Source organism: Perca flavescens, chromosome 1 (genome assembly GCF_004354835.1).
Source record: "Perca flavescens isolate YP-PL-M2 chromosome 1, PFLA_1.0, whole genome shotgun sequence".
Lineage (NCBI taxonomy): Eukaryota > Metazoa > Chordata > Actinopteri > Perciformes > Percidae > Perca > Perca flavescens.
The window spans coordinates 3,505,214-3,532,500 of NC_041331.1; the positions used below are offsets into that span (position 1 = coordinate 3,505,214).

Genomic DNA, 27,287 nt, shown 5'->3' on the forward strand with positions numbered 1-27,287 from the left:
TTACTTATTTTTTTTTTATTTCCATATATCGAACGTCAAGCCCGTCCTCAACCAGAAACGATCGTATGGGTCGATTATACAAGCAGCTCATAACGACCCACAATTATGTTTCTTGTTAGGCAGTGACGTCTCGCGGCTGTAGTAATTATCGCAAGAGCAAATGAGGCAGTGAAGCAAGGGCAGGTTAGGGTGGTGGATGGGTCAAACAAACAGGACTTTCACTCAGGAAACCAGGCTTTATGTCAAACCAAAAGTCAACTGTAGTTTTGGAATTATAAACGTGCTCTGGTTTATTGGCATTTCTTTAAACCAGTCGCAATTGTCTTGGGCGGCGCTAAGTCCCGGACGGAGCCACGGTGCCTCTGCAAAATAGCCTCGGGAAGGAACTTGTTTTGGTGGAACATGTGTACGTTCAAAAGTTGTTTTAGTCGTGCAACAGAAAACTCAGATTGGACAGATAGTCTAGCTAGCTGTCTGGATTTACCCTGCAGAGATCTGAGGAGTAGTTAACCATAGACCTCAGAAATCCACCGGAGGTTAGAACGCCAACACAAAGGAAGAGGAGGGGGACGGACATCCGGCCGAAATGAGGGACATCTGGCGGAATTTCCGGTAGCACCTGAAAAACCTCCGGACCTGAACCTCCCAGAAGTGAAACGTAAATAGTAGAGTCTTTGAAAATCAATGTTTTCTGTTGCTTAGGTATGAGGATATGTTGTGAACAACACCTGTATTCTTACAGACAGTTTATTTTTTTCCTACATATTGTAGCTTATATTAGAGGTATACAGAATATTTGTGCTATCATTATGCTAAGTGGTGCTAAGTTATGCTATTCATTTCATATAATTGTAAATTGATCCATTTGAATTTGTAGATTGGTGTTCACACTTAATAAGGAGACATTATTTGTTGTATTCATTATAACTATGGGATATAATGATGTCAATAATTCCATAAACACATAGCCATAACAGCCTTGAGACTTTTTTTCTTCGGTCGTGAGGTCACAGAGATGCCTCCTCAGAGTTAAGTCCTCAGCTCAGTTACGGTGGGAACCGGGAAGAGACTGTGGCTTGTGTTGGCCAACCACGTGTTGCTTATATTCTCCGGCCATGACCATGCTTCACACCGCCATGTGTTTAGTCGTGGGTTAGTGTCCCTACAGTCTTGTAGCAGTGCTTTCTAGGGCTGGGTACCGAATTCAGGACTTTTTAGGCAGCATTCAATACCCAATTTCAATACCTAAGGAGTAAATCTCATTACTGTCAGTCTAACAATGCTGCTGATTGGCTGTCTAATGTTACACGTCGTAGAGACATGCAGGAAAAACTCGTTACACAGAGCAGGGGCTCACGTAGTAGGAGCTGAAAAATAAATAGAAAGTTTTGTGCCGTAGAGCGTAATGTTGTAATTACTTTTTGTTTTATAGGAACCATTATCGAATATTTTTGACTGATACCCAGCCCTAGTGCTTTTATGTAGATGACTTCCCTGTGGTATGACTTATGTTAATTGTTGGCTTACAATTACTGTATATGACAAATTCTAACTAAATTCTAACTCATTTCTAAAAAGGAATTGAACAGAATAGAAGATAAAAAAAAACAAATACTGCCATTTAAACGTTGGTGCTGGGGGGTCCTGGTGGAAGACTTCTATATGCCTGGGATGTCCCTGCTTGAATTCCAGCAGGGGACCTTCGTTGAATGTCATACCCCTCTCTCCCATCATTTCATGTCTATTTCAACTAGTTCTCTAATTGGTATTGGTAAAATGCCAATACCGGTAAATATTTTCTAAAATGTTCACTTACATACATTATACATTCAAATCAGAAACCCCACTGGCAGGGAACTTTGTTTAAGCTTTGTTTAGGGTGGATATTCTCCAATAGATGTGCATGTGGTTCTGTTTTTACTGCTTCAGGTGTCTGCAGGCAGATGTGTTCATACATGCAGTTGGCATTTTGCAACCCAGTCTCTGGGTTGCATTTTGGTCAGTGCTTACAGTCTGATTAAAATGGTGGGCTGAATGTGGGTGGTTGGCGTGGACTGTAACGAGAATGGGCAGATGATGCCATTTATGTCCCGCTGACACTGAAAATATAATTTGCTTTTCAGGTGTGCCTCCATCACTTTGTGTTTGTGCAGATCTTCTCCTTTTTCCTAGCAGATCCTCTCAACTTTGACTATTATTTCATCAATTAATTGATTTATAAACTGGTCTACAAAATTTGTCCAAAGTTGAGTATCATAGAAGGTTCAAAACATCCAGCAAATATTCATAGCCAGATATTGTTTTGGTAATTTTAAATATGATGCAACTAATTGATTGTGAAAACGATTGCCAATTAATTCTCTGTCAATCGACACTGATTAATCAACTAATCATTTCACCTCTTTATTGCCTTGCCATCTACAAGGTCTCTCTCTTGGATTGTTATATCTGGCATTTCTGTACATTGGCTGGACAGCAGTAGCCTGGAAATCCACAAATCCGAAAGATTAAGGGTCTGGCACTGAGTAATGAAAATGGCCCAACTCGAGGGGCGGCACCAAGCATGCATTTGAAAATCTCACTGCACTCAATTGGATCACACCACGACCAATCACAACAATACAAGGGGTGACGTATCCAGATCCCCATACGCTTAGCTACCAGCGGAGCTAACTGGTAGATTAAACTGTCGTCATCTGTTTAGCTCGCCTCTGGCCCGTCTATATCAGATACACCAATGTGATTGGTGCAGCTCGGCTACAAGGGCATAGTTAATGAGCATCATTACTCAATGCCAGAGTGACTAGCTGAGCAAATTCAAATTGTGCTCTCGCGACAACTCTGGATTTCCAGGGTAGGACAGTAGTACTGTACCTGGCATTTAGGCCATAAAGGTCACATTTTGTCTTAACAGAGAAATCCTGAATCATGATGCCCTCAGAGTTGGACAAAATGAAGTAATTTACATTTAAGGTATCAAAAAAGCATGTAGAAAACAACACTCAATCACTGTATAGTGCATTGGAAGCCTTCATTTAGTAATTGTTTTTCAAAATCCCATAAGTACTTGGGTTCAGTGGCCACAGTGTCTGAGGCCTGTCTGCCTCCTCATTAAAGTGGTAAGCTGGAAAAGCAACAACATCAACAAACCAGGAGAAGTGGAAGTAAACTGGTCAGTATTCTCACAGAGACGGCCCATTGTTGTCCAGCCTTTTAAAAACCTGTGACAATTATGTCCTATGACTCTGGGCCATGCTGCAGAACTGAAGATGCTCTGTGGAAGCTTATCATTAGTCCAATCTGTGGTGTGTTTGTGTCTGTGTGGTCCAGGGGACTTCCCAACACAGCGCTGTCGTAAAACAGGCCTGTGTTGCGTGTCAATGGATAGAAGGAGGAAAAAGACAGAGCCTGCTCTCTCAACGCCGTGGCTACTGTATGTTCGTGGCTACTGTATGTTACTGTAGCCTTAGTTCCATTAGACCACTAGCCCTATTTCACAGCAGACATTTTGAATTGTCATGATAGGAAGAGTACAGGTGTTGCTGATAACACTGACCATGACGCCGTTTTCTTCAAGTGTCCCAGTACAACCCATGCTCATTCCCAACTTGGTCAGTGGCTCTCAACGTCTTATACCAACGCAAACATCACCCTTTAGCGTCTGTCTGGGACGCACCATGCAGAGGAGCAGCTTGACAGCGGCGCTGTAAGATTATAGAGAATTAAGATCGATGACGGTAGTGAGTAGTATGAAAGACTAAAAGTCTGCATAAGGAGGTTGGTTGGGGCGGTGGATGGGTCAAACAACACAGGACTTTCACCCAGGAGACCGGGGTTCATGTCCCGTTCTTGTGCCGCGTGTCACTAAAACGTAAATTTTGTAACCCACACACAATCCTTTCCTAAACCTAACTGTCCCGTTCTTGTGCTGCATGTCAGTTAAACCCAGAGACATTAAAAAGGTACGCTAAAATTCTTGACCAAGCGCGTCTAAATTTAACAGCAAAAGGCTAGGTGCCAAAGGAGACTTTTTGCATCAGAAACAAACGCCAAAGGCACCTGACCAAGCGTTGCTTTTCGACGCGCCGAGAGTGAGAATGTTTTGCCCAGTAAGCCACAAAAGTGTGCCATGTTTCTACTAGGTTCACTGCTTTGGGGGCAGGGTGAGAGACCGTTCTACCACTTAAATAATTTAAAGCAACTTTAGAATATTTATCAGTTAGGCTACTTTGAAATACACATGAACCGCTCTCTGGACATCGGCATACATTTCATCCGCTACGCAGCATTTATTTAAAGCACCGTCAGCATGTGTCCTTCACTACCGGGCAGGTGGCGGTCACAAACGGTCACAACCTTAGCTGCATTTCAGCTGTCTCTCGTCTATTCCAAGTATGCAGCATGATGCCTGCACGGGTTAGTGCAGCTTTCGTGGTCAGTGTAGCAGCTTTTACACCTCTACCTAACTGGACACGACACAAATGAGTGATTATCGTTTATTGTTTGAGTGTTTCTTAAAGGTCCCATGGCATGAAAATTTCACTTCATGAGTTTTTTTTTTAACATTAATATGAGTTCCCCCAGCCTGCCTATGGTCCCCCAGTGGCTAGAACATGGTGATAGGTGTAAACCGAGCCCTGGGTATCTTGCTCTGCCTTTGACAAAATGAAAGCTCAGATGGGCCGATAAGGAGAAAGGTTACCTCCCCTTTCTCCGCTTTGCCCGCCCAGAGAATTTGGCCCATCCATGAGAAAGAGAGAGACATCATGGCTTTCAAACGAGCAAAGTGGAGTTGGTCAAGGCCACAGAGAGTTTCAGAAGAACACACAGCAGTGCAATGTTCACGGATTGTAGTTGACTGAAAAAGAGCACTGTTGGCTTAATATCACATCATACAGTATATATCATCCTCTCCTCGCAGTGCGCAATCACTCATATTATGTGAAAAAATGTTTGCGTTCCATCTGCCACAGTACACTTGCTCGCTGTATGCTAGGAAAAAGTGTCAGTTGATACAACGGACGCGCTCTGCCGAAGGCAAGCTGTGGCAGCCGTGTCCACTGCGACCGTGCCAATGTATTTTGGCGGTCCCCGCACTCGGAGAAACACGAGAGGATATTAATGATTGTTTGAAATTTTACCAGCGGCGCTCGCCATTCTGCAGAATGAATATATCACTGTTGTGACAGTGAGCGTGCATGCACAACATCAGAAACCAAAAGCAGCAAAATAGAATTCAGACGTCATTTATTTTTTATTGTGACATGTTAAACTGTCTTTGTAGAGCAGTTTGTAACATTCCTCTAGCTAAGCAGGGTTATATAAACCTTTGTGGTATGTGATATGTCTACGACAGTTTGCAATGGTCAGCTGCACAAATTTAATAGTCAAATTTAACCAGAAGTTTACTTAATGCAAACATTTGCTTTACTTATCACAGCAAAACATTGGAATGAATTGATTTTGGTCAGACTTTTCGCTACCATGAATGCTGCAGTTTTGGGATATTTCGACTCTGACATCCTTGTATCTCAAGAATTTCTTCAGGAAATACATTTTGAAGGCAAAAGTTGGATTAAAAAAAGGCATAAGGCATGGTCAAGAAGGAATCTAGTTTGTAGAGTAGCTGATTCATTTTAAAAGTGACAAAAGAAAAAGTGATTTGATGGCAGGTTTGGTGTGTCTTGCAGCTTAGGGGAAATTACCTCATTAACATGGTTTTGTTTTAAAGTGATTCAGATGACATTGAAAGGTTTTTTTCTTTGCAAAAACAACCACGTTAAAACATTCAGTTGAGTTTCATGGGTAAAAGGTGGCAGCCGAATCCCAGGAGCATCTCCCTCGTTAGAACTCGTTAAAATCTCTGCGGTCGTTAGGCCCCGGGGCTCGTTAGGGCCGCTGGAGATGAATGGCGAGGTCTGGCCATGGGAGGCGTGGAGGCTGCTGGGAGCCAGCCAAGACACCCTCTCTCACTGAACCCTTTGTCAGGCCTGTCAAAGCCTTCTAATCACACTCAGCTGTTCACTGTAAACCCACTGATCATTATGAACAGGCCAGAGCCACAGAATAACAATGAATGTGGCAAATCCATATTCTCTTGTTCATTTCAAAAAGAAACTACTGGATGAACAGAAATTTCTCTTCATGCTCTATATATCTCATATTAATGTTGGAAAGATCTGTTGGATTTAACTCTGTATGTGCTTACTTGTGTGTGTGTGTGTGTGTGTGTGTGTGTGTGTGGGGGGGGGGGGGGGTGAAAATATCCCACTCAGTACATATCTTGGTCACAATGCTTAACAAAACCTTATCAAAATGTTGTTTTAGGTTGTTGACTTATGTGTTTATGTAATAAAATAATTATAACCTGTGATGTCATGCCATAGTCATAGGGGGCTTTCACACCTGCGCCATTTAGTTTGGTTGAATCTCACTAGAGTTTATTTTCCCCCTTTGTTTGGGCAGGTGTGAATGCAGCCATGTATTTTCGGGTGCGTACCAAAAGTGGACCAAACAAGCATAGCGAGACCTCCGTGATCAGGTGGTCTCGCTACTCTTTCAATCCAGTTTGTTTTCCGACCGACCTCAAACCGCACAACTGTGTACTCCTCAAATCTGAGCTAAATATGTATGTATGAAAATAAATATGGGCTGAGATTTCGTTATCACATTTTTTTCAAATTCAGGATCAGTCAATCCAGCATGTGTTAGATGTCGTGTTAATATTCCTTTTCATTCTACATTCATATCCTCTTCTTAAAGCCAGATTAACGGAACAAGCTAAAAACACAACATTGACACACTATCTTCTAATAAACTTGTTATGGCTAACCTAGTTCCTCATTCAGCAGATATAGAGCCTGTTTCTGGCCATAAGATGAATGTAAGTCCAATATTCAGTCTCCCTTTTGCTCTGTTTTTATCTCCACCTAGCAGCTAAATGCTGTACTATGTTTACCAGCTAGCCATTAGCTTAACTAAAAGAGGTGAGCCAAAACAGTTAAGCCAAAAGATAGGCTGAAAGATGCCAGACTGCTCCACAAAGTCAGTCTCGACAGCGGTCTAGGTTAGTCACTGCGATCGACCACATACGCATTGCACATTTGATCCATTGGTTATATACCAATATTAGCAAGGGTTAGGGTTAGGGTTAGCCAATTAAATAGCCTAACGTTAGGCTACATCAGTAACCTGTGCCGACGAAGGCGTCACATTGGTGATAAGCAGTGTTGGGCAGTAAGGCGCTACAGAGGCATTACTAGTTTAACTACAGTGTTGCTGTTTTCTGAATCTTGTGTGGACCCCCCCCAAATAAAAACTCCTCAGATCCACACGATTCACATGGATGACATTTTCCCATTCAAAACGGCAATTTAGCAACTAGTTTGCAGGTATGTTTTAGGGATGTCCCAATTAGCGTTTATTTTTGGCCTCCTGATCCCGATATCTGCAGATACAGAGTCCTCAAGCATTTGTGAAGCTCAAGTGCAGCGGAGCTTTCTGCTGCAGCATGAAATAAAACTGCTGAGTATCACGGATGCCACCGCCATTAACAGACATGAACGTGGTGTACATTGATGCATAAAACAATAGCTTCGTGACTACTTTTGTCATGTTGCACTAGCTTGTTACATTTCTTTGGGAAGTAATGTCAGCTTTAGTGTGGTGAAGCTTCATATAATTCAATAATGTAAAGTAACTGGTAGCTTAGCTCACTACACTTTCCAAGTTGCCCAACACTGGTAATAAGCAACATTAACGATGCTGCTATTGTCTGACAGGCTAAACGCAATTTATTGTTGACTCTGAGCTGAGACCGGCGCCATAAAGGGTATCAAATTTCATTAGAGGTGCGAGGTGAAAACGGCGCACGTTGTGTTTGTTTACTAGAAAGTTTGTGTGCTTTTTGGGGTGACAAGATGAAACATGACAAAACTGAAACTGTGCCTATGCCACTGAAAGAGACAACGCAATGTGTAAACACTGCAGGAAAAATGTAATTCACTACACCACCAACCTTCCGATTGGTAGACGACCACTCTACCACCTAGTGGTAAAATTTGGTATAAGGGTACGGTCAGATGTTTGACTTAATATCAAACTGGTTTAAACATTTTTACACTGGCTAAACTCTAATGGTTAGCACTACTCAGGTTGTAAAAACGGTGTAATGTATAATTGTATGATGTTGTCTGTGCCTCTGGAAGCTTTCTAAAGTCTGTGTTGCAATTGAAGGCATGGATAGTTTCCCACGCAGGCAGCATTATGGGAAGTGTAGTATCCAGTGTTTTGGAGCTTAACATATACAAGGGACCAAAATGAGGATATCTTAACCTCTGCTGCTTCGACTTTGACCTTTTTGCAAAGATGCAAACTCACGGAAGCTAAATTTCTGGAGTCCTCTTTCCCATAAACCAATTTTCTATCACAGTTCAGTTTGGATTGGTCAAAATCCAAATGGTTGTAGCTGTGTCTGAAAAAATGCTACTATCCTTTCCTTCTCATCTTTCATCTTTCATTCCTGCTGTGATACAGTAGCATGAAACGTAGCAACAAATTAAGTGTGTACATTTATGGCTACCCATTCTGCCATATTACATGACATTCATAAGTACTGTTTAGCCGATAACATGATCCAGACATCCCATTGGGCAGATGTCACTGATAGGGCATCTGAGATCTCTGACCTTGCTGTGCAGAGACACAACAACACACAGATGGTTTTCTTTTCCCCCCCCTCATCACTAGGTTTAGATTGGAATTAGCTGCTGCATTTCATTAATTATGCAGCGAGGCAGCCTCTGTCTCCTCATCTGCATGCTGATCCTTTTCCCTTTGAAACAAAGTGCCAGCCGATGTGATGATTAAGAGTTTTACTCAGCATGATGGAGGAAATCGTGACTCCACTTATATTACATAATGCATAATGCTTTTTTCAAGTAAGATTAAGTTATACTCCGATATCAAATCGATACTGATACTGATATTTATTTCGGCTCCCATGTTACCAGGTTGAAAACGCGTGCATGCTAGAAATAGAACCGACGCCTATTTTTCACGCGACAAGCAAGCGTGTTGGAAGCGTTTCCAGGCAAAATAGAATACAAAAAGATGTTTATATGTAATTTTGACACAAATACATTTAATAAATGACATTTTGATGTTTGAAAGTCTCTAGGTTTTGACATAAATGCAGATATAAATGTAATTTAAAAAAATAATTATCGATTTTTAAATATTGCACTTGTCAATACAGAATGAAATATTCTGCAGCCTAATACTCTCGACGTTGTCTTTGCTGTAATCAAATCAGTATATAGGGTTGAAGAACACGCTATTATTTAATTTTATCAATGGGAAACATACATGTGTACAGACAAGGCTAGCAGCAGCAGCGCCGCGTCAGACACGTTTATGGTGTGAAAAGACAAAAAACGCCACAGAGCCGCCGCACAAATGACACGCAACAGAAACGCCACGCTCATGCCACGCAGAAGGGGGGAAAAGGCCTAACAAATGTCCATGATTTTAACCCAAACCACAATCTTTTTTCTAAACGTAACTAAGTAGTTTTTGTGCCTAAACCTAACCAAACTGTGAATGTTTGAAAACGTTAAATATTGTTTAGATCTGCAATCGTTACATTCTCTGGTTTATGTATGGAAAGTATGGAAAACGATCCTGTGGGTCGTATTTCCTCATAGCGCTAGGGGCGTAATTTATTTATTTACTGTATTGTATCGTATGGTTTGGAGGACTTGTTGGAAGAAACCAGTGTTGACTGTTGGTAGGGGACAGTTTCCCAAAGTGATCAATAGCAGAGATGGGCCAACTCTGCTAAAATTCTAATCATGTAATACAAAAAAGGTGTTATCTAACACAGAATGCCACATATTTGATGACTGTGGCTGTTAATTTCGCCATCATCTGTGAACTAAATTGATCAAGAGATAAGATGCATCAATTTGGGTAGCTTAGCACCTCGGTTAAACAGTTTCCTGGGGGAAACCCTGCAAAGTTTAACAGCAAATTATCCTTGTCTGGTAGCTCTGTACGAAGAATGACTAGACAAGACCAAGTTGGAAAAAGTCAGATATAGTGTAAGCAAAGTGTGAGTGTATACAGGCCCAGTTTAACACGTCAGTATTCATTTCCTTTGAGTATTTCAAAGGATAGCTGTAAGCTCTTCCTATGTACAGTAAATGTATCTGAATCACTGTAATGGTGCGGTTGACTACAGAGCAGACAAAAAATGGCACCATTCTTTCTGGGAGACATTGAGATAGATAATATAGTATTTTTCTCTGTGGGATATACATCCATCCCCAACTTTGATAAAAAATTTGTTTGATCCTCTTTATTGAAAACTCCCAGCCAGTCAATTATGCATATGAAGCACTGTGAAATTAGCCCCTTTTGTTTGGTTCTTACGTTTCTCTTTTAACGTGTGAATTGGCTCGATTATACAAAAAAAAAAATCGAGCTAATCCTCACGTCCCTCTCTGCCTGCCTCCACCCGTCCTCTCTCTCCCTCTGCCTTCATTGCTGGATTTCCTCTGTTTTTCTGTCTTGCTGTGGGGGAAACAAAGGGAACAAAAGAGCGAGAGGAGACAGTAAGCTTCTCATCCTCTGTAGTGAGTGGTGGAGTGGAGCTCTCAATGGAGTGCTGGGCAGACTGGGTGGACTGGTGGTGCTCTGAGAACTAGGCCAGAGGACTGTTGACAGCACCCCAGAGTCCGGAGTCAGGACCAGATGAAACGGAGGATTACTGGAAGATAGATTGTAAGGGGAAAAGGGACAAAAACAGTCAATGTATTGCTGAGGCTCAGGGATGAGGGATAATATTGAAGGGATAGGATAAGATGGCGGGGTCCCTGTACACAGTAGGATTTAAGGCAGGGATCAAGTGGAGGGTAAAGCATAGTTTACCTACTTTTTGTTTTTATACAGACACAAAAGAACAAGTTTGAACCCATTTGATACAACTAAGCAATATTACACAAGAGGGTTTGATTTAACGTCATTATTGGCATGACAGTGATGCGCCTGTCCCATTAAGATGTTTCTTACTATATATGCCTGGAACACTGACACAGCTCTATCTTTTCATATACATATATTTATTGTGTTGAAACCTGTTTTTCTGTTAGAACTGGACTAGATCTAGTAGCACAGACAACTTATTCTGAAATGTACAATGGTAGTTCCTGCTAAGTCATGTTGTGACTAGGTTATCAGTCTGTAAATAATTGGAGTACAAAGCAAGCAAAAAAGTCAAAGGGTTCAATTGCTGATTGCCAGGGATCATCAGCGGGGGGTCAGAGCTTTTAAACCTTATTTAACACTACTAAGGGTGGAGAGAGGCAGGGGTAGAGGAACAAAACAGTGATGGTGGGGTAAAAGAGGGATGGTGGAGAGGAAATAAAAGCTATCAATCAAAGATAGTGGGACTGTAACTGGAAGGAAGGAAGGAGGAAGAAAAAAACAGTTTCTAGGGTTAGAACAGAACACAGCCAGACCAAAAGTGTATATGCTGCCAGGCGCCTCCCACGTTCAACCTTCTGTCCAAATGCAGTTTGCTGCTTGCCTTTATGGCTGTTTAAGTTTTAGGTGTATGAGTCAAATAGAAGCTCAAATATATGATTTCAACTGTCTCCACCTTGCCTCATTCAGTGTGGCTTTCTCCTGACAGAGGCAGCGATAAAGTGGAAGCATAGACTGTATATAATATTAATGGAAAATGCATCCGGTTCGGCAAAGTGCTGCAAGTGCGGAAGTGCCTTGAAGCTGCATTCTATCTGAATTCCAGCAGGGGGCGACACGTGCGGTTGCAAAAGCAGGTCGGTTTCTGTAGAAGTCTATGAGAAAGTGACCCACTTCTCTCTTGATTTATGACCTCAGTAAACATTTTCATAATGAGTTTATGGTCTCAATCCCTAGTCTTAAGTCTTCTGCAACACAGAATGATGTTCATTTTTTGAATTATGGTCTCGTGATTTTAAAATCGTTGATAAAGCAGGGGGTGTTTTAGGGCGTGGTTATGATGTGATTGCCAGTGAAAGTGTGTAACGTAACGTAGAGTGTAAACAGCTAATCCCTGACTCCTCCCTCTCGTCTAAAATCATCACATCCTCAACCAGGATGGCTGCGCCCGTAACGGCAAACTCGACGACGGACAGCAGATCTCCACCAACCAATGGGTGACATCACACATTCAATTCAATTCGATTTTATTTATAGTATCAAATCATAACAAGAGTTATTTCAAGACACTTTACAGATCGAGTAGGTCTAGACCACACTCTATAATATACAAGGACCCAACAATTCTAGTAATTCCTCCAAGAGCAAGCATTTAGTGGCGAGGAAAAACTCCCTTTTAGGAAGAAACCTGGGACAGACCCAGGCTCTTGGTAGGTGGTGTCTGACGGTGCCGGTTGGGGCACATAAAACAGTGGCAAATAATAGTCATAATAAAAGATAATGGAACAGTGACTAGAAATAGTAGTTGTAGTAGTTCATGGCATAGCATGGCGCTGCAGGGTGTAACAGGGCATAGCAGGGCGTGCAGCAGGACCACGGCAACAGCTGCAACCATGATTTTGGTGCCACCCTAATCCAAGGAAACATGCTGGGCGAAAAAAAACAAACATGAGGACTCCGGGGAATAAGGTCCCCAGAGCTAGGTTAGTAACAAGCATTTCTGGGACATGTATGCACACAGATGGAAAGAAAGAGGAGAGAGAAGCTCAGTGTGTCAAAGGAACTTCCCCGGCAGTCTAAAACTATAACAGCATAATTAAGAGAGACAGGTTAAGGAGAGGAGCCTGGTCGGGCTAGAACTCTCCCCAACCAGATCGGGCTGTACTGGCCTGTGTCCCTCTACTTTGATTGTATCATTGATTATATGGTAGATGAATCTGACGACTATGAAGAGAAGCAGGTGGGCTGGGCTAGGTGGACGCTGCAACTCCTCACTCCCTAACTATAAGCTTTATCGAAGAGGAGAGTTTTAAGTTTACTCTTAAATTTGGTGACGGTGCCTGCCCCCCTGAGAGAGGAGCCTGATAGCTGAAGGCTCTTGCTCCCATTCTACTTTTGGAGACTCTAGGAACCACAAGTAACTCTGCATTCTGGGAGCGCAGTGCTCTAGTGGGACAATAAGGTACTAAGAGCTCTTCTAGATATGATGGTGCTTGACCATTTAGAGCTTTGTAGGTCAGGAGAAGGATTTTAAATTCAATCCTGGATTTTACAGGAAGCTAATACAGGAGAAATATGGTCTCTTTTCTTAGTTCTTGTCAGAACACGCACTGCAGCATTCTGGATCAGCTGGAGAATCTTAAGGGACTTATTTGAGCATCCTGATGATAAGAAATTACAATAGTCCAGCCTGGAAACAAATGCATGGACTAGTTTTTCAGCATCATTTTGAGACAGGATGTTCCTAATTTTTGCAATGTTTCGAAGGTGAAAAAAGGCGGTTCTTGGTTCTTTGTTTTAAGTGGGCGTTAAAGGATATATCCTGATCAAAAATAACTCCTAAATGTCTGAGAGTAGTGCTGGAGGCCAGGGCAATACCATCCAGAGTAATTATATCTTTGTATAATGAGGTCAGGAGGTGTTTAGGGCCCAGCACAATCACTTCAGTTTTTTCTGAGTTTAACATCAGAAAATTGTCATCCATGATTTTATATCTTTGAAGCATGCTTGAACACATGCGCTGTACAGTCTATGAGTGGAAGGAAGGGAGGGTATAAAGGAAGAAGGAAAGGTGAAGTGTGCAAAGCTGTAAATCTTTATAACCATGAATGTATAACAAAAACATTGTGATTGTGTCTGCATGCGTGTGTGCATGTGTGTGTGTGTGTGTGTGTGTGTGTGTGTGTGTGTGTGTGTGTGTGTGTGTGTGTGTGTGTGTGCACTTAAGAGGTAATCATGCATGCCCTGTTTTTTTTTTTTTTTTTTTTGGTGACACAGGAAGTGGTGATGTAATATTATACAATCCAAAAGCTTTTTCTCACACTCACTGTCTCCTGCTCTGTCTCTCACACACTGATGTATTTGCCCCTCGGCCACCGTGATATTCCCAGTCCTACAATCATGTGAGCGCAGTGGTTATGGTTGCGGTCTTTGAGCTCTCTGGTGGAGACAAACACACACCCACACACACACATTTATGGAGTGAGGAGTTTGCAGGCTGAGAGCTTTGTAACCTTCTTGAATGCAAAACTGATTTCAGAGGAATTCACAAAGCAGATCTTTGACCTGGGACAGACAAGTCAACTGTCTGTAAGATTATTCCCCAATTTCACCACACACAGACCTTTCAAGTTTCATCAAAGGGGTACTGAAAGGAGAAGTACCACATATATAATAACTGAAGAATGTGACACTTACTTACTAAACTAGGGATGCAACGAGGATTCGGGTTCAGATTTGGCCGAATATTGGGCTTTTTGACGGGGTTGGGTTTGTGCCGAACCTTAGAATTTTTTCCACCGAACCGAACCGTACGCTTGCACTACACGCACTACACTGGTCGACGTAATGACGCCGCCGTTGATTACGGGAAGGTGTTTACGTAGGTAGAACGTTCAATGCAGTAGGCTGTGGGGAAGTGGAAATGGAACTGGTGAGCAGAAAAAGTGTAGTTTGGCAGTACTTTCAGTCAAAAGAAGGCCCTTCAAGTCCAGCTACATGTTCAATCTGCAATGCCCATTTGTCTCGTGGTGGCGATGACCCTAAACAATACACAACATGGCCGCTGTTGCAATCTTAACCAGTGGATTCGGTAATGGCCGAACCCCAAAAATCAGGATTCGGTGCATCCCTATACTAAACTGTCATAAAACACCAGAGGTGAACATTTACAGCAAGTTCTGTGATCATGCTAGTTTATAATGATTCCATAGACAGCCAAAATCCTGATGCCATTTCCGGGGTTTCCTCTGTTCCACTGGCATCTGCATCTAGATGCAATCTCTCAATAAATTTAAATTCTTTCATCACTCGTAGGAGAGAGTCAAAGGCTTCCTGAGGTTTACCATCTATAATCTATCTACTGCAGCACTTTATATTCGAATTTAACATTTTGTGATTTTATTTGTGAGTTTAATTTCATTATTTTCAATAAAGGTCCTTGGCATGTGCATGAGCAGTAAAAAGAATAATAAGTAATATAAACCCTGGTTAGTGTTAATGTTGAGCAAAAACAGTCACGCTTAAAAAGAAATGCTTATCTGAGGCGTTCTCAGACAAGTCAAATCTGACCAGAACACAAATACAGACAAAGACACACACACACACACACACACACACACACACACACACACACACACACACACACACACACACACACACACACACACACACACACACACACAGTCAGTGAGTCTGTACAGTCGGTACATTCACTGGCTGTTTGAGGTGAATAAACAGACTGCACAAATGGTGATAACCCAAGTTGAAGATTATGTCTAAACACACTTTCAAGCTTGTGGTGAATGGTTTTGTTCATGGTAGCTAATTACATAGATATAAAAAAAAATTACTATTTCTGTCTTGACAGCAGCGGTGAGAGCAAGGTCTGGTTGTACTGATGGATTTTTAGTCGTTTGCATAGTTACCACCAAAGAGGTTGTGTTTTTGTTTCGGTTTGTTTGTCTGTAAGCAGGATTACGAAAAAACTACAGGCCCGATTTTCATGAAATTTAGTGTGCCAAGGAAGAACCAATTACATTTTGGAGGGGATCCGAATTATGGGGCGGATACACAAATAATTTTTCACTTTCGTAAACTTTTCGTTAACAATGCAAGATAGGGTGTTTGGCCTTCGTGGAGGTCTGCGCTGCCGAGTGCCATTCTAATTTCTTACTGACTATAGAGTAAGATTGCCGTGGGATCTTTTTAATATGCATTGCTAACATGTACACTAGAAATAACATATGTAAATTAAATATTATTCACATTTACACATTACAACATACAGTACACCCTGCAATGACGTGAGTGAGTTTAGCAGGTGACTGTTACAGTAACTTGGGTTAGGGTTAAAGTGAAACGTTTCAGGTATAATCATCCATTAGAGTACAGTACCTCGCAGCAGCACACTAACACAGTGTGTGTGTGTTTGTGTGTGTGTGGGGCGGGGTGGGGGGGGCAACCTACATGTAAAGGAACAGGAAGCCATAACACACACATACATCATTATCACTTGGTCACCAGGCTCTTTACGGGATTGAAATACCCGAAATATGCTAATGAGATGCAGGGCTGCTACACTGTGTATGTATGAGTGTGTGTCTGTCTGTGCAAGGAGGAGGACATAGGGCACTTCAAACAACTGTGTGTGTGTGTGTGTGTGTGTGTGTGTGTGTGTGTGTGTGTGTGGATTGTGGAGGGGGTAGCTTTTGGTACCAAGGGGAAATAGGACTGTGATTTCAGACCAAATTAAGCCACATCAAACAGGCCAGATCAAAGAGTATACAGCCCTTACAGTCTGTGCCAGTATGACGTGGACAGGATGCCCCACCCCCCAGTGCGCACACACACACACACACACACACACACACACACACACACACACACACACACACACACACACACACACACACACATTTCCTCCCTACTGTCCTCCTTCGTTTTGGTTTTTCATTGTTCTCTGCATTTCCTGAAGTTTCTTTTGTCATACTGGCCTGTATCGTTCTGTTCCTGTGAGGATACATGGACGTCATACTGATATAATACACCCCCCCCGACCACCACCACCACCCTTATGCACACAATTTGAAGGCATTTAACAGGGTTATACGTTAACCTGGATCAAGTATAATGTAATATGTGCTGAGTCTGTGTGTGTGTGATAGAGCAGTCATCCAGTCTACAGAAAGGGGGGAGAAGATGGGGGTGCAGCATCCATTAGAGACACAGCAGCTTTGCATTGTGTTAGCAATCCTGGCTGCTCTAGTCAGACCCTTTGATGCTGTGCGATGCCAGTGGCTGTCAAGTCATCTTAATGTGTGTTTGTGTGTGTGTGTGTGTGTGTGTGTGTGTGTGTGTGTGTGTGTGTGTATGTGTTTTGGTAGAAGGATTAGATGGCTGCATAAGGAGGAGAGGAGGGGTGGCTGCTGATTTTAGGGATGAAGGAAAAGGTGGTGAGAGGGTGAAAAAAGGGGGAGGTGTAGGGTGCTGATGTAGCCGAGAGTGGGGGGGTGTGTGTGTGTGTGTGTGTGTGTGTGTGTGTGTGTGTGTGTGTGCTTTTGAGGAAAGACAATAGGGAACTGGATTAATGACAGAACTGAAAAAAGGCACATTTTAAACCTGCAGAGGTACAGGAGGATAACAAAGAGTGTGATCTGCAGAAATGTCTGTATTGAGGCATTTTAATTTGAAAATAAATAAAAAAGATTGTTTCCTCATCTAAATAACTCTATATTGTTATTTGTGTCATTCGATACTGAGCCATTAACTGTTATCCAGTGCAATTCAAAAAGTACACAAATATCAGCAAAGTCTACTGAAAGCATAAAAAATAAATAAAATCAGTCACGATTTAAAATAGTCTCTTCGTGCTGTTATTTTGTCATATATTATAATATTGTTTCTTTTATTACTGATGCCCTAACATGTAAGCAGCATTTACAACTGGATGGGACAGAGCACATTTTAAGGGCTGCAACTAATTATGTAATAACTAAGTACCTCAATTGTACTTAAGTACAGTACTTGAGTAAATGTACCCAGCAACTTTACTGTGGATGTCCCATCAGTACTGATGGTATATGTAGTTTATTGAAGAAATTAATCTCCCAGTGTGTGCTATATTGACAGAGAAAGCGACTTCTCCTGCTTGCAGAGCCGTGGCAGCTGTGCCTACACATCCCAGGATGCATTGCACACGAGCACGAACTTTGTAAAAACTGACACTGCATAGGATTCTCATCCATAACATCCCCTCGCTGATGGAAACGTGGCTAGTTTGCAATACGAGGGAAGAGAACAAGGACGTTTGTGAGCCCCCCCCAGCTACCAAAGTCCTCCAGTGCCGTCACTGGAGGACGGAAGTAGGGCAGATTTTGCAGCTGCGGCCGGCTGAGCCCCAGAGACACAGAGACCATTGGAAAGAACTGCATGCTTCGTTTACGTATCCCTCATTCAGATAGATAGAGATAAGGTTCAAAATCGCCAAATTGTCCCTTTAATTCCAAACCAGTGTCATTTTAGTTCCTTCCTGAAAATGTAACCCACATGTATTTATATTTGAAGTATCTCCCTACTGGCAAAGAGTGAATTGAGGTTTGGGCATGCCACATTCGTTGCTTATCAGTATGTAATATCTGTCGATATTAATGTGCGTTGTTGTCTGTGTGTTGCCAGTGCTCCTATCCTGTGTGGGAGGACTTCAGCGCCAAGGCCACCAAGCTGCATTCCCAGCTCCGGTAAGTTTCTTTAACAACAAAACAATAAATCCATGAATAGTCTTTTCAAACTCTAACACTGTTTTCACTATTGAGCAAAAATAACAGGATGCTGCATTGGATGAAAGAATTTTGGGAAAAGAAAATCTGACGTCAGACACTGTATCGTGTTTTGATACTGATGCCAGTATTTTTTTTTAACCCAAGTTTCTATTCCTTAAATTGGCAAGAATTCTGTGATTTTCATAGGTTTTCGTGAGTTGCATAGAATACATTTTTTGCATTCACATAAAAAACTGTGTTGTGGAGGTGGATAACATTGATATCAACTGGATGTAGCAACATGCTAATACATCAAATCCACTATTTGTTTTTAAAATTGACCACATCAAATATGTCAGGTAATGAATGTAAAGTAATTAGTGTTTTGTGTTCATCTAGAACCACTGTTCTGGCTGCCGTGGCCTTTCTGGATGCCTTTCAGAAGGTGGCAGACATGGCTACCAATACCAGAGGTAAGATAACAGTGTGTGTGTGTGTGTGTGTGTGTGTGTGTGCCAAAGAGAGAAGCAGTTCCCAGCTCAGAAGACAATAAGCCCTGTGCACTGTTACCCTTTGCCAATGCTGTGTTGTGTTTTGCTGTTCGGAAGCTCCCTCCACATGGCAGCACTATTAGAAATCTCATTATGTTGTTGAGATATTATCAACCATGCAGCCTGTTAAATTCTCCTTTTACTGATGAAAGTCTTTCCAACAGCCTAAAGGTACACTTTGTACCAAAACTTCAAAGCAATTGCACTGCATTGTTTACAGAGACAAAAGAAATGGCAGCGGTATCTCGTAGAGGTCAAGAAAAGCTATTTCTGCAGCAGGATATATTTAGTTAGACTTCCCAATGCAATAGGACAATAAGTTTTCCATTCTACAGATAGTTGCAAACAACATGTCTTTTGGAGGCAGATACCATGTTTTGTGGTGGTAGCTGCTGTTTGTTGATAGTTTATGGCAGTCCATCATATCTTTCAATATGACTATTTATAAAATAGAGCAGAGGAATCCTCAATTCTGTCTTTCCATCATAGGTTTAATATTGTCAGGCTTCTGTGCTTTTAATCTGTGGTTGTCTTGGTTAGCATTTCCATAAAATCATGTCTCAATGCAAATCAAACTAGCTATTAGGCTAACTGACATAAAACCATGTCAATCTCTAGGTATGGTGATCCTAGATACTATGCATCCTGATAAAGAGATGAAAGAGATGATAGAGAGATGATTTTATGGAATCTACCCCATGCCAATGTCTAGGTATGGTGAAGGGCATGTGATGATGTGGGGCTATTTTAATTCTAAAGGCCAAGGGAACTTTATCAGGATGCATAGTATCCTGGATCCATGAAATAACTGGCCTTTAAAAATAAAAATCTGTATTTAACATAGGGGTGGACTGACTTTGGTTTTTTGTTTTTTTCACGAGGCAAGGCTCTTCTTTTTTACACTTCTATGGATGCATTTTAAATGAATTCATAGATGAAAACAAGAGTTAAGATTGTATTTCTCTTTTAAAATTGGGCATTTAGTTGGGCTGTTGCTAATAGCGGACAGCTAAAAGATTCCGGGTGGAACTCACGCTTGTGAAATTTGGCTCTGCGTTACATGCATCAATCTACATACTAATACTAATACTGCAAATAGCTCTGTTGAGCCACACTAAATCAAAACGGGGAAATTCCTTGACCGCTAAAAAGTGTGGAACATGCACAAGGGTGGTGTACAAATGTACCTTTTAAAACAATTGTTTGACAAGTTGCCTCATTTCTAAATACTTTTAGCTATCCATTATCAAGCTATCGTGACATTGTGTCAACGTGTTTTCTACCCCCTGCTGCATGCGCATCCTGGATTGTTTGATCATTTGAATGCAAAGCTCAACATGGTGTTCTCTGAGCTACACTCAGCCAAACAAACTCACTGAACTTTACAGAATTATAGTCAATGGTTTGTATCTAGTGTTTTTGGCTTGACACTCTTGATATTCCCTGCGTAGGCTTAGGCCCTAGTTTTAAATCAAGTGTAGGCTGAGAGCTGAGAGGGTCAGACAAACACTCACCGCCCACCAAAGGCCATCTGAATACTATCGTACCACTGAGGGAAGAGAGAGAGGGAAACGAGGAAGGCTACCGTGGCTGTAACACAGGGAATTTCTCCTCTTGTTGTGACTTAATAGGTGCAGCTGCCAGACAGTGTGTGTGATGCGGATGTGTGTGTTTGTGTGGCCCCAGGTGGCATCCTACAGAGGAGGATACAGGGAAGCTGCTCGTGCTGCTTTTACAGGCCAGACAGGAAATCACCAAGCTCTGTCAGCTCATTACACATGCTGCTACCACTGCCACACACACACACACACACACACACACACACACACACACACACACACACACACACACACACAGGCAAAAATATAACATAAATGATGTTGGCACGAAGATGAAGACCGTGCATCAGAGGCTCTTTGTACTTTCTGTACTGATGAGTCATTCCTGCTGGAGTCCATTTGTCAAAATGCTGTACAATCGCTGCTCTTTCTCAGTGTGTGATGTTCTCTAATGGATTTGTTAAATGGATGGAGGCAATAGACGGCGCCAATAATGATGCTCTCTGTCTTCCTGCCATTTGCTATATCAATGTGCCACTTCTTACCGCGTGTGTGTATGTGTATGTGTGTGTGAAACAAGCGCAACGGGTACTGATGATCCTGTGCTCTGCTCTTGTACCGACAGTCCCATTGATGAGCCTGCGTGGGCTGCTCCATTCAGTGTAACAACTGAATTTTATGTAAACCAAAGTGTTTTCATCAGCTGAATGGAAATAATACAAACTGTCTCCTTGAATAGGTAATATTCCTTGGAGTTAGGGTTAGAGTTTTCCAGATTCTTACAGTCCACTGTATTTGCTCAATATTTTGGTTTATGACCAAATACCTGAGAAACTAAGGACATTGCCAAGAGCCTCAACTGTACTAAGCACAGCATCAGTGGGCTGCTAGCATGACTGTACACTGATATGAACACCAGCAACTTTCAGATAGAAGAAAAATATAGGGGATATACAGAAAATCCTGGACTGCAGGCCTAGGATTATGTGTATCATAGTAATTATTTAAACTCTTTTCTGTATGATTATTTAAAATGATGTGCAAAGTGATAGCACACATGTTGAACAAGGCTGTATACTGCATCACATACTCTGTCAGTGAGTTTTTGTTCTGCTGGATCAGGGCCATGCCTTGTTTTCTGATGGGTCCCTAATGTTTAGACACCAGATAACATTCAGTTGTCCTCTCAAGCTGATGAAGTTAAAGAACGGAGCCATAGAGGGTGAGAGAAACAGTTTTTTGTGTGTGTTTGGGATGGTGTGTGTGTGTGTGTGTGTGTGTGTGTGTGTGTGTGTGTTTGTGTGAGAGAGATTTTAGCAAGTAGGTGAAATCCAGCAGGAGGAAATGTGCAAGTGTTTGTGAATTCCATGGTGAGGGGTGAATTTGAGTGCACTTTCAGATCTGTTCTCCACTCTTATAGCCCAAACATTCACTTTCTCCAGGGCGAACTGGCCACATGTGTGTGGGTTTGTGCACGTATGCATGGGTCCATGTGTGTTAGTGTGATGTTTCCTATGTTAAATATCATGTTTAATGGCACTATTTTTTTTTAAGACTCTTTTTTGGCTTTTATTGCCTTTATTGACAGGACAGATTAAGTAAGGAAAGTGGTAGAGAGATGGGGATGACATGCAGCAAAGGGCCGCAGGTCTGAACCCAACCCGTGGCCACTGCAACAAGGACTGAGCTAACCAAGAGCCAAATTAATCAAACTATTTAACAAGTGAAAAGACACACACAGCCACGCACTGAGGAATAGAACTACAGCGTTATTTATTTGTTCCAACATTCTGTTTCACTTTAAGCATTTTAAACATAAGTGATTTCTTGTCACTTTCCTTCATGCCTTTATTCCTTTATGGAAACAGTTTGAGAAATGTCTATTAAAAAGCTGAAACCACATCAAAGAGCTGCTGTTACATCAGTAGTTTAAAGCAGCTGGTATTTATTGGCCTTACTGGCCTTTTTGATGAGCGATGATTGAGTTTGACCACAGACTCTGGTGCGTCTCTCTGGTCAGATGATCCTATTTACATAAATCTGAAACAGGCACATTCATAATGAAAATAAAGACGTTTTAACTTGGGTTACAGTTTGTTTGACTATTTCTCTTTGAGTGGCTTTTCTCAGTTTGCCGACCAACCCCAGAGCTGTGTTTGATATGACAACGTGACACATAAAGGAACCACACACTGCTTGTACTGTGTGGTTAAAAATGCCTTAAGACATTTCTTTGATCAGGCCTGCATAGGCAAATATATGGAGAAAGGAAAGTTTATCGGTGTTTTAAGCCCCCAACGTCTCCTTCCAGGCAGCGCTGCCTGTCTTGTCCTTGTCTGGAGCACAGTGTGATGCTGAGGAAAGAACAGGCGCTCCTTGACTGAGATAACTGACGACATTGACTCTTTATTATGACTATAGAGTTTTATCACATTCTACGTTGTATTACAAAAGCTGTTGTAGAAAGCTTATTCGTCAGTCATATTTTGTGCTTTGCTGTGAGTGCTTGAATTTTACTCTACTTGCAAATAAACAAACTTTGATATAACTTCAGTGGTTCCGTCTATCCTTTGATAATGTAAATTATTCTAACAGTTAGGGTCAGGGTTAAGGTCGCAGTGCTGCCTGGAAGGAGACGTTGGGGGCTTAAAACACCATCGAGCGAAAGGAAACCTGAGTTGGTAAAACAGTTCAAGGAAATCTTTATAAAATTGTTCATTTGTGCCAAACCAGCCATATGTTGTGTATTTATTGGCTGATTATATTTGCCACTTTCTGTCATCACCCTCTTGCTCTTCAGCCATTGCAGCGATAGCCAGCATATCTTTCACGGCGGGGACTTGATGACAATTCAATGACTTGTAAGCTATTGGATATTTGGCAACATCCTCATGAACTTTGTTTATCCTTATTTGTCCCAGTACCCTTGTACCTTTGAGGTAGACGTCTTGTGACTCTAATTCATCTCATCTCACTAATGGCATAGAGACCATTTTTCTTTTAAATGTATATCATTGCTCAGTGTTTGTCTGATCAATATGTGTGTGTTGCTACAGCAGTTGCATCATATTTCTTCTTTGGCAGTGAATTTGTAGTTGCTGACAGAGGTCTTTTTTTTTCTTATACAGGAAGGTGAAAGCTCTGAATGTTACAATGATTCTATTGTGCCATTTATTTTATTTATCAAGTAAAGATCAAGCTGCTGCTCAGATAAATAGGATAGGTTTCAGCTTTAAATATGTAAAGTTATGTCAGCACCATGGATAGCCAATGCTTAGAGTTGTCTGTGTGTGTGTGTGTGGGGGGTTATTAAGTGCTGGTCAGGGAAACATTTGAAAAATGAATGTCTGTAGAAAAACACTTCTGTTTTTACTGTTTTACTCATCAACTCCTCTCTCTTTATTACCATGGGGACAATAACATTGTTGTTTATGATGATGATGATGATGATGATGATAAACCTCGTTATATGCCTCAACCCCTTTGCCTCTCTCTTTTTGTCTCCACACACACACTCTGCAGTAGCTGCAGCAGTAAAACCTCGGTCAATCCCAGGACTCTCACTATGCACGAGGGACAGCTGTAGTGTGTGTGTGTGTGTGTGTGTGTGTGTGTGTGTGTGTGTGTGATGATGAGGATGATGATCTGATGGTACAGAATAGCTGGCGTTTATTGCCAGGCTTCTTGGCTGCATCTGAATGCAAGGTTTCATAATGAATATCATAAATCTTATTCACACACACACACACACACACACACACACACACACACACACACACACACACACATGCTCCTACATATACACAGACAGTCGCCCTTCAATCTGTAGACCCTCTAACCTCTATTGTTTTATCTCTAACACAATGGCAACTGACATTGACTGTATTTTTAAAGATGAAATGAGAAGACACGTTTTTTCAGCTCAAGGTCATGGCCACCCCGAGGCGAGTAAATATGACATCACTGTTTACGGGTGTTTCTCAGGTTGTCTTCTTAACACTTTCATGAAATGCTGAAACCAAATGCTTACTCCATTTCATGTATGTTAAATTTAGCTTAAGGCTAATTTATACTCCCTTTATGTATGAAAATAGATACGCCTATTTCAAACGTTCAAACATGTATATTAAAACATAACATGTTTCATCCTTCATTAAGGCTTAACTGAGTTAAAACTGTTCTAAGTCCAGCCTCAAATGCCAAAACAATAGGACAACTACTAAATCCCTTGTTCCTCCATCTCTTTTGTTATCAGACTATGTTTAAAATAACGACTTGATTGTGGTTTAGTAATACTACATGTTAGGAGAAACATCTGACTAAATACATCTACGTACAGTCAATGACAACACCTGTATTGTGCGACTGACTAAATTGCCTTTCAATTGCATTTCATCCAGTATTGAGAGTGTTTTAGAAGAACACAATTTTGGGGTGTAAAAGTATCAATCCTGTATGTAAGGAAGCCCAAATCTCAGAGTTCTAAATTGGACTACATGTAGCCACACTGCTCCATAGATTTATAGTCTTCTGGCTAATGATGCCAACGCACACATACACTCTTCATGCTTTCTCTATTACACGCTATACACTTGATAATGTGAAATGATGTTCATAATACTGTACATTAAAAGAACAAGAGTGATTGTTTTCATAGTAAACAGGACACTTAAATGCAGATGGTGAAAAGGAAAGCGGAGAAAATAGGCTGGAAAACTCATTTCCAACATGTTTATCTTCTTCAGTGAAGCCAAAGGAAGGGAGCTGGGGGACAGGAAGCAATGAAGTTTATAGGAAATGTGGTCTGGATTTTGAGAAACATTACCACTAATAATACCACTGGTGTGACATAGAGGCTGCCAGTGATCCTGACCCTGCTCTCATTCATTTACAGTCATTTTACCAAGGTAGGAATTTTAATTTGAGAACAGTTTATTAGGGTTTTAAACTGCTACACACAGCACATTTAAAACTTGATAAAAAGAGGAATAACACATTGATTTCACGTAAATAGAGAACTTCAGATTTGAGGCACAGTGGCGCGGTGTGGAGAATAATGTGTTTAAATGGTAATGAAATGATGCAGAGCAACAGTCGAGGATTGTTCAAGACCTCCGAGGAATGGAGTGATGACTTTATGAAAAGACAGAGGTTCGTGCTCGAGAGAGCATTGAGTGTAGCGAGCAATAAAGAAAGAAATGGACAGAAGAGGACTGTTGTGGGGAATTGTGAGGAAGTCTTCAACAGCAGGCCTGTGCCGTCACTGTGGATACGAGCATCAGCTAAGTCACTGGGACAGTGGTTCCCAACCTTTCCTTCAGACGCATCCCGCCCCAGCCTTGTTAGTTTCATCAACACCATTCATTTTGTGCTGGGTGTTGTTACTGTAAACACTTTTACAGTTTTTTCCGATTGCTAAACAACAGTGGGCACGACTGGAGTCAGGTGTGCAAAACTCAAACTACAGTCTGCACTACCAACAGTCACCTGAGCTAAACAGTTCACATCAGCTGCAAAACAGGCTCAGTGCAGCAAAACACTATGCACAATCCTCACTGAGATAACACACACTGTCACTCAGTACACACTAGGGTAAAAACACCAGCGTCAAACACCAATACAGAAATTACAAACTTTTTCATCTTTACAGTTTGAACAATTTGAGTGACTTTTTACACTACTCAATAGTTTATTTAAGGACAAAATATAGATTTTACATAAGGTAAAAAAGAAGGAATGAAAATCAGCAGTTTTCTTCAATATAGTATTTTGTCTCTAGTAATTTATGGAATTACTGGGGAAAAAAAACTAAAGGTACATAACAGTACCAAAGAATAGTGTGACTAATCCTGCCTCTCTCCAGCATCATGTGGCAAGTTTTCTTCATCACATTGGATGTCTGCATCATCTCTAAATACTAATGAATGTGGTGTTTCTATTGCTTTCACCGCCATTACTTTCTGAAAAACCGTAAGAACGCAGTTTTACTATTGTAAAGATATAATGTTTTTCACTTTTTTTATAGCTGTGTACATAACCTCAGACATCTTACCTGGACATGTTGGTATCTTTGCTCTTTTACCTGTTTCTCTCAAACGGTACAGTGTATAATTGTTTCATTCTTATTTGGTGTTTGTATACAAAAAAAGGCTTTCTGAGCTTTCTCTGTATAAATACCATATATGTTCACTAACTAGTCTAAAACAAGACACCTACTTAGGCTTTCAGCTAAAATTGCAATCAGCAGTGTTTGATAGGCACCAGACTGAAATCTATTCTGTTTTGAATGTGTGGTTAACAGTTTTGACAGCAGTGTGTTAGCATTTGAACAAAGTGCTGTAAATCTACAGCGTTGTGCACGTTGTGGTTAAAGTCATGGGATAAGTGTGTAGAGTTTTGAAAACTGTGTTCAAGCAATGAAAAACGATTTAGAGTTTGGTCCATATGAACTGCTGCTGTGCAAACTGTAGTTAGAGTTTTGCACGTGACTCCAGTTGTGCCCACTGTTGTTTAGCAATCGAAAAAAAACTTACCCGGGCACTCAGTGCGGCCCGCGAATCAATTTCCAAATATCAATTTGTTGGTTTCACAGGTACTGGGAGCAAGCGGCCCATTACATTCCAATTGTAATTATACTGTCCAGGGTTAGAGGGCACTGCCTCAAAAGGCAAGAGCTTTGTTGCCAAGCAACTGCCGCTTCATCAGGTCTTGACCGG

At 41.4% G+C, this 27,287-nt stretch overlaps 1 protein-coding gene across 3 annotated transcripts in view; it reads left to right on the top strand.

Annotated features, from left to right (window-relative positions):
- The window catches only part of mtss1lb (MTSS I-BAR domain containing 2b), a 94,159-nt gene that overhangs the window by 9,223 nt on the left and 57,649 nt on the right, over window positions 1–27,287 (top strand). For all 3 annotated transcript variants that reach the window (XM_028584870.1, XM_028584879.1, XM_028584887.1), the window contains exons 2-3: window positions 18,379–18,440; window positions 18,861–18,934. In XM_028584870.1, coding sequence (XP_028440671.1) covers window positions 18,379–18,440; window positions 18,861–18,934 — 136 coding nt within the window. The remainder of the gene's footprint in view (window positions 1–18,378; window positions 18,441–18,860; window positions 18,935–27,287) is intronic.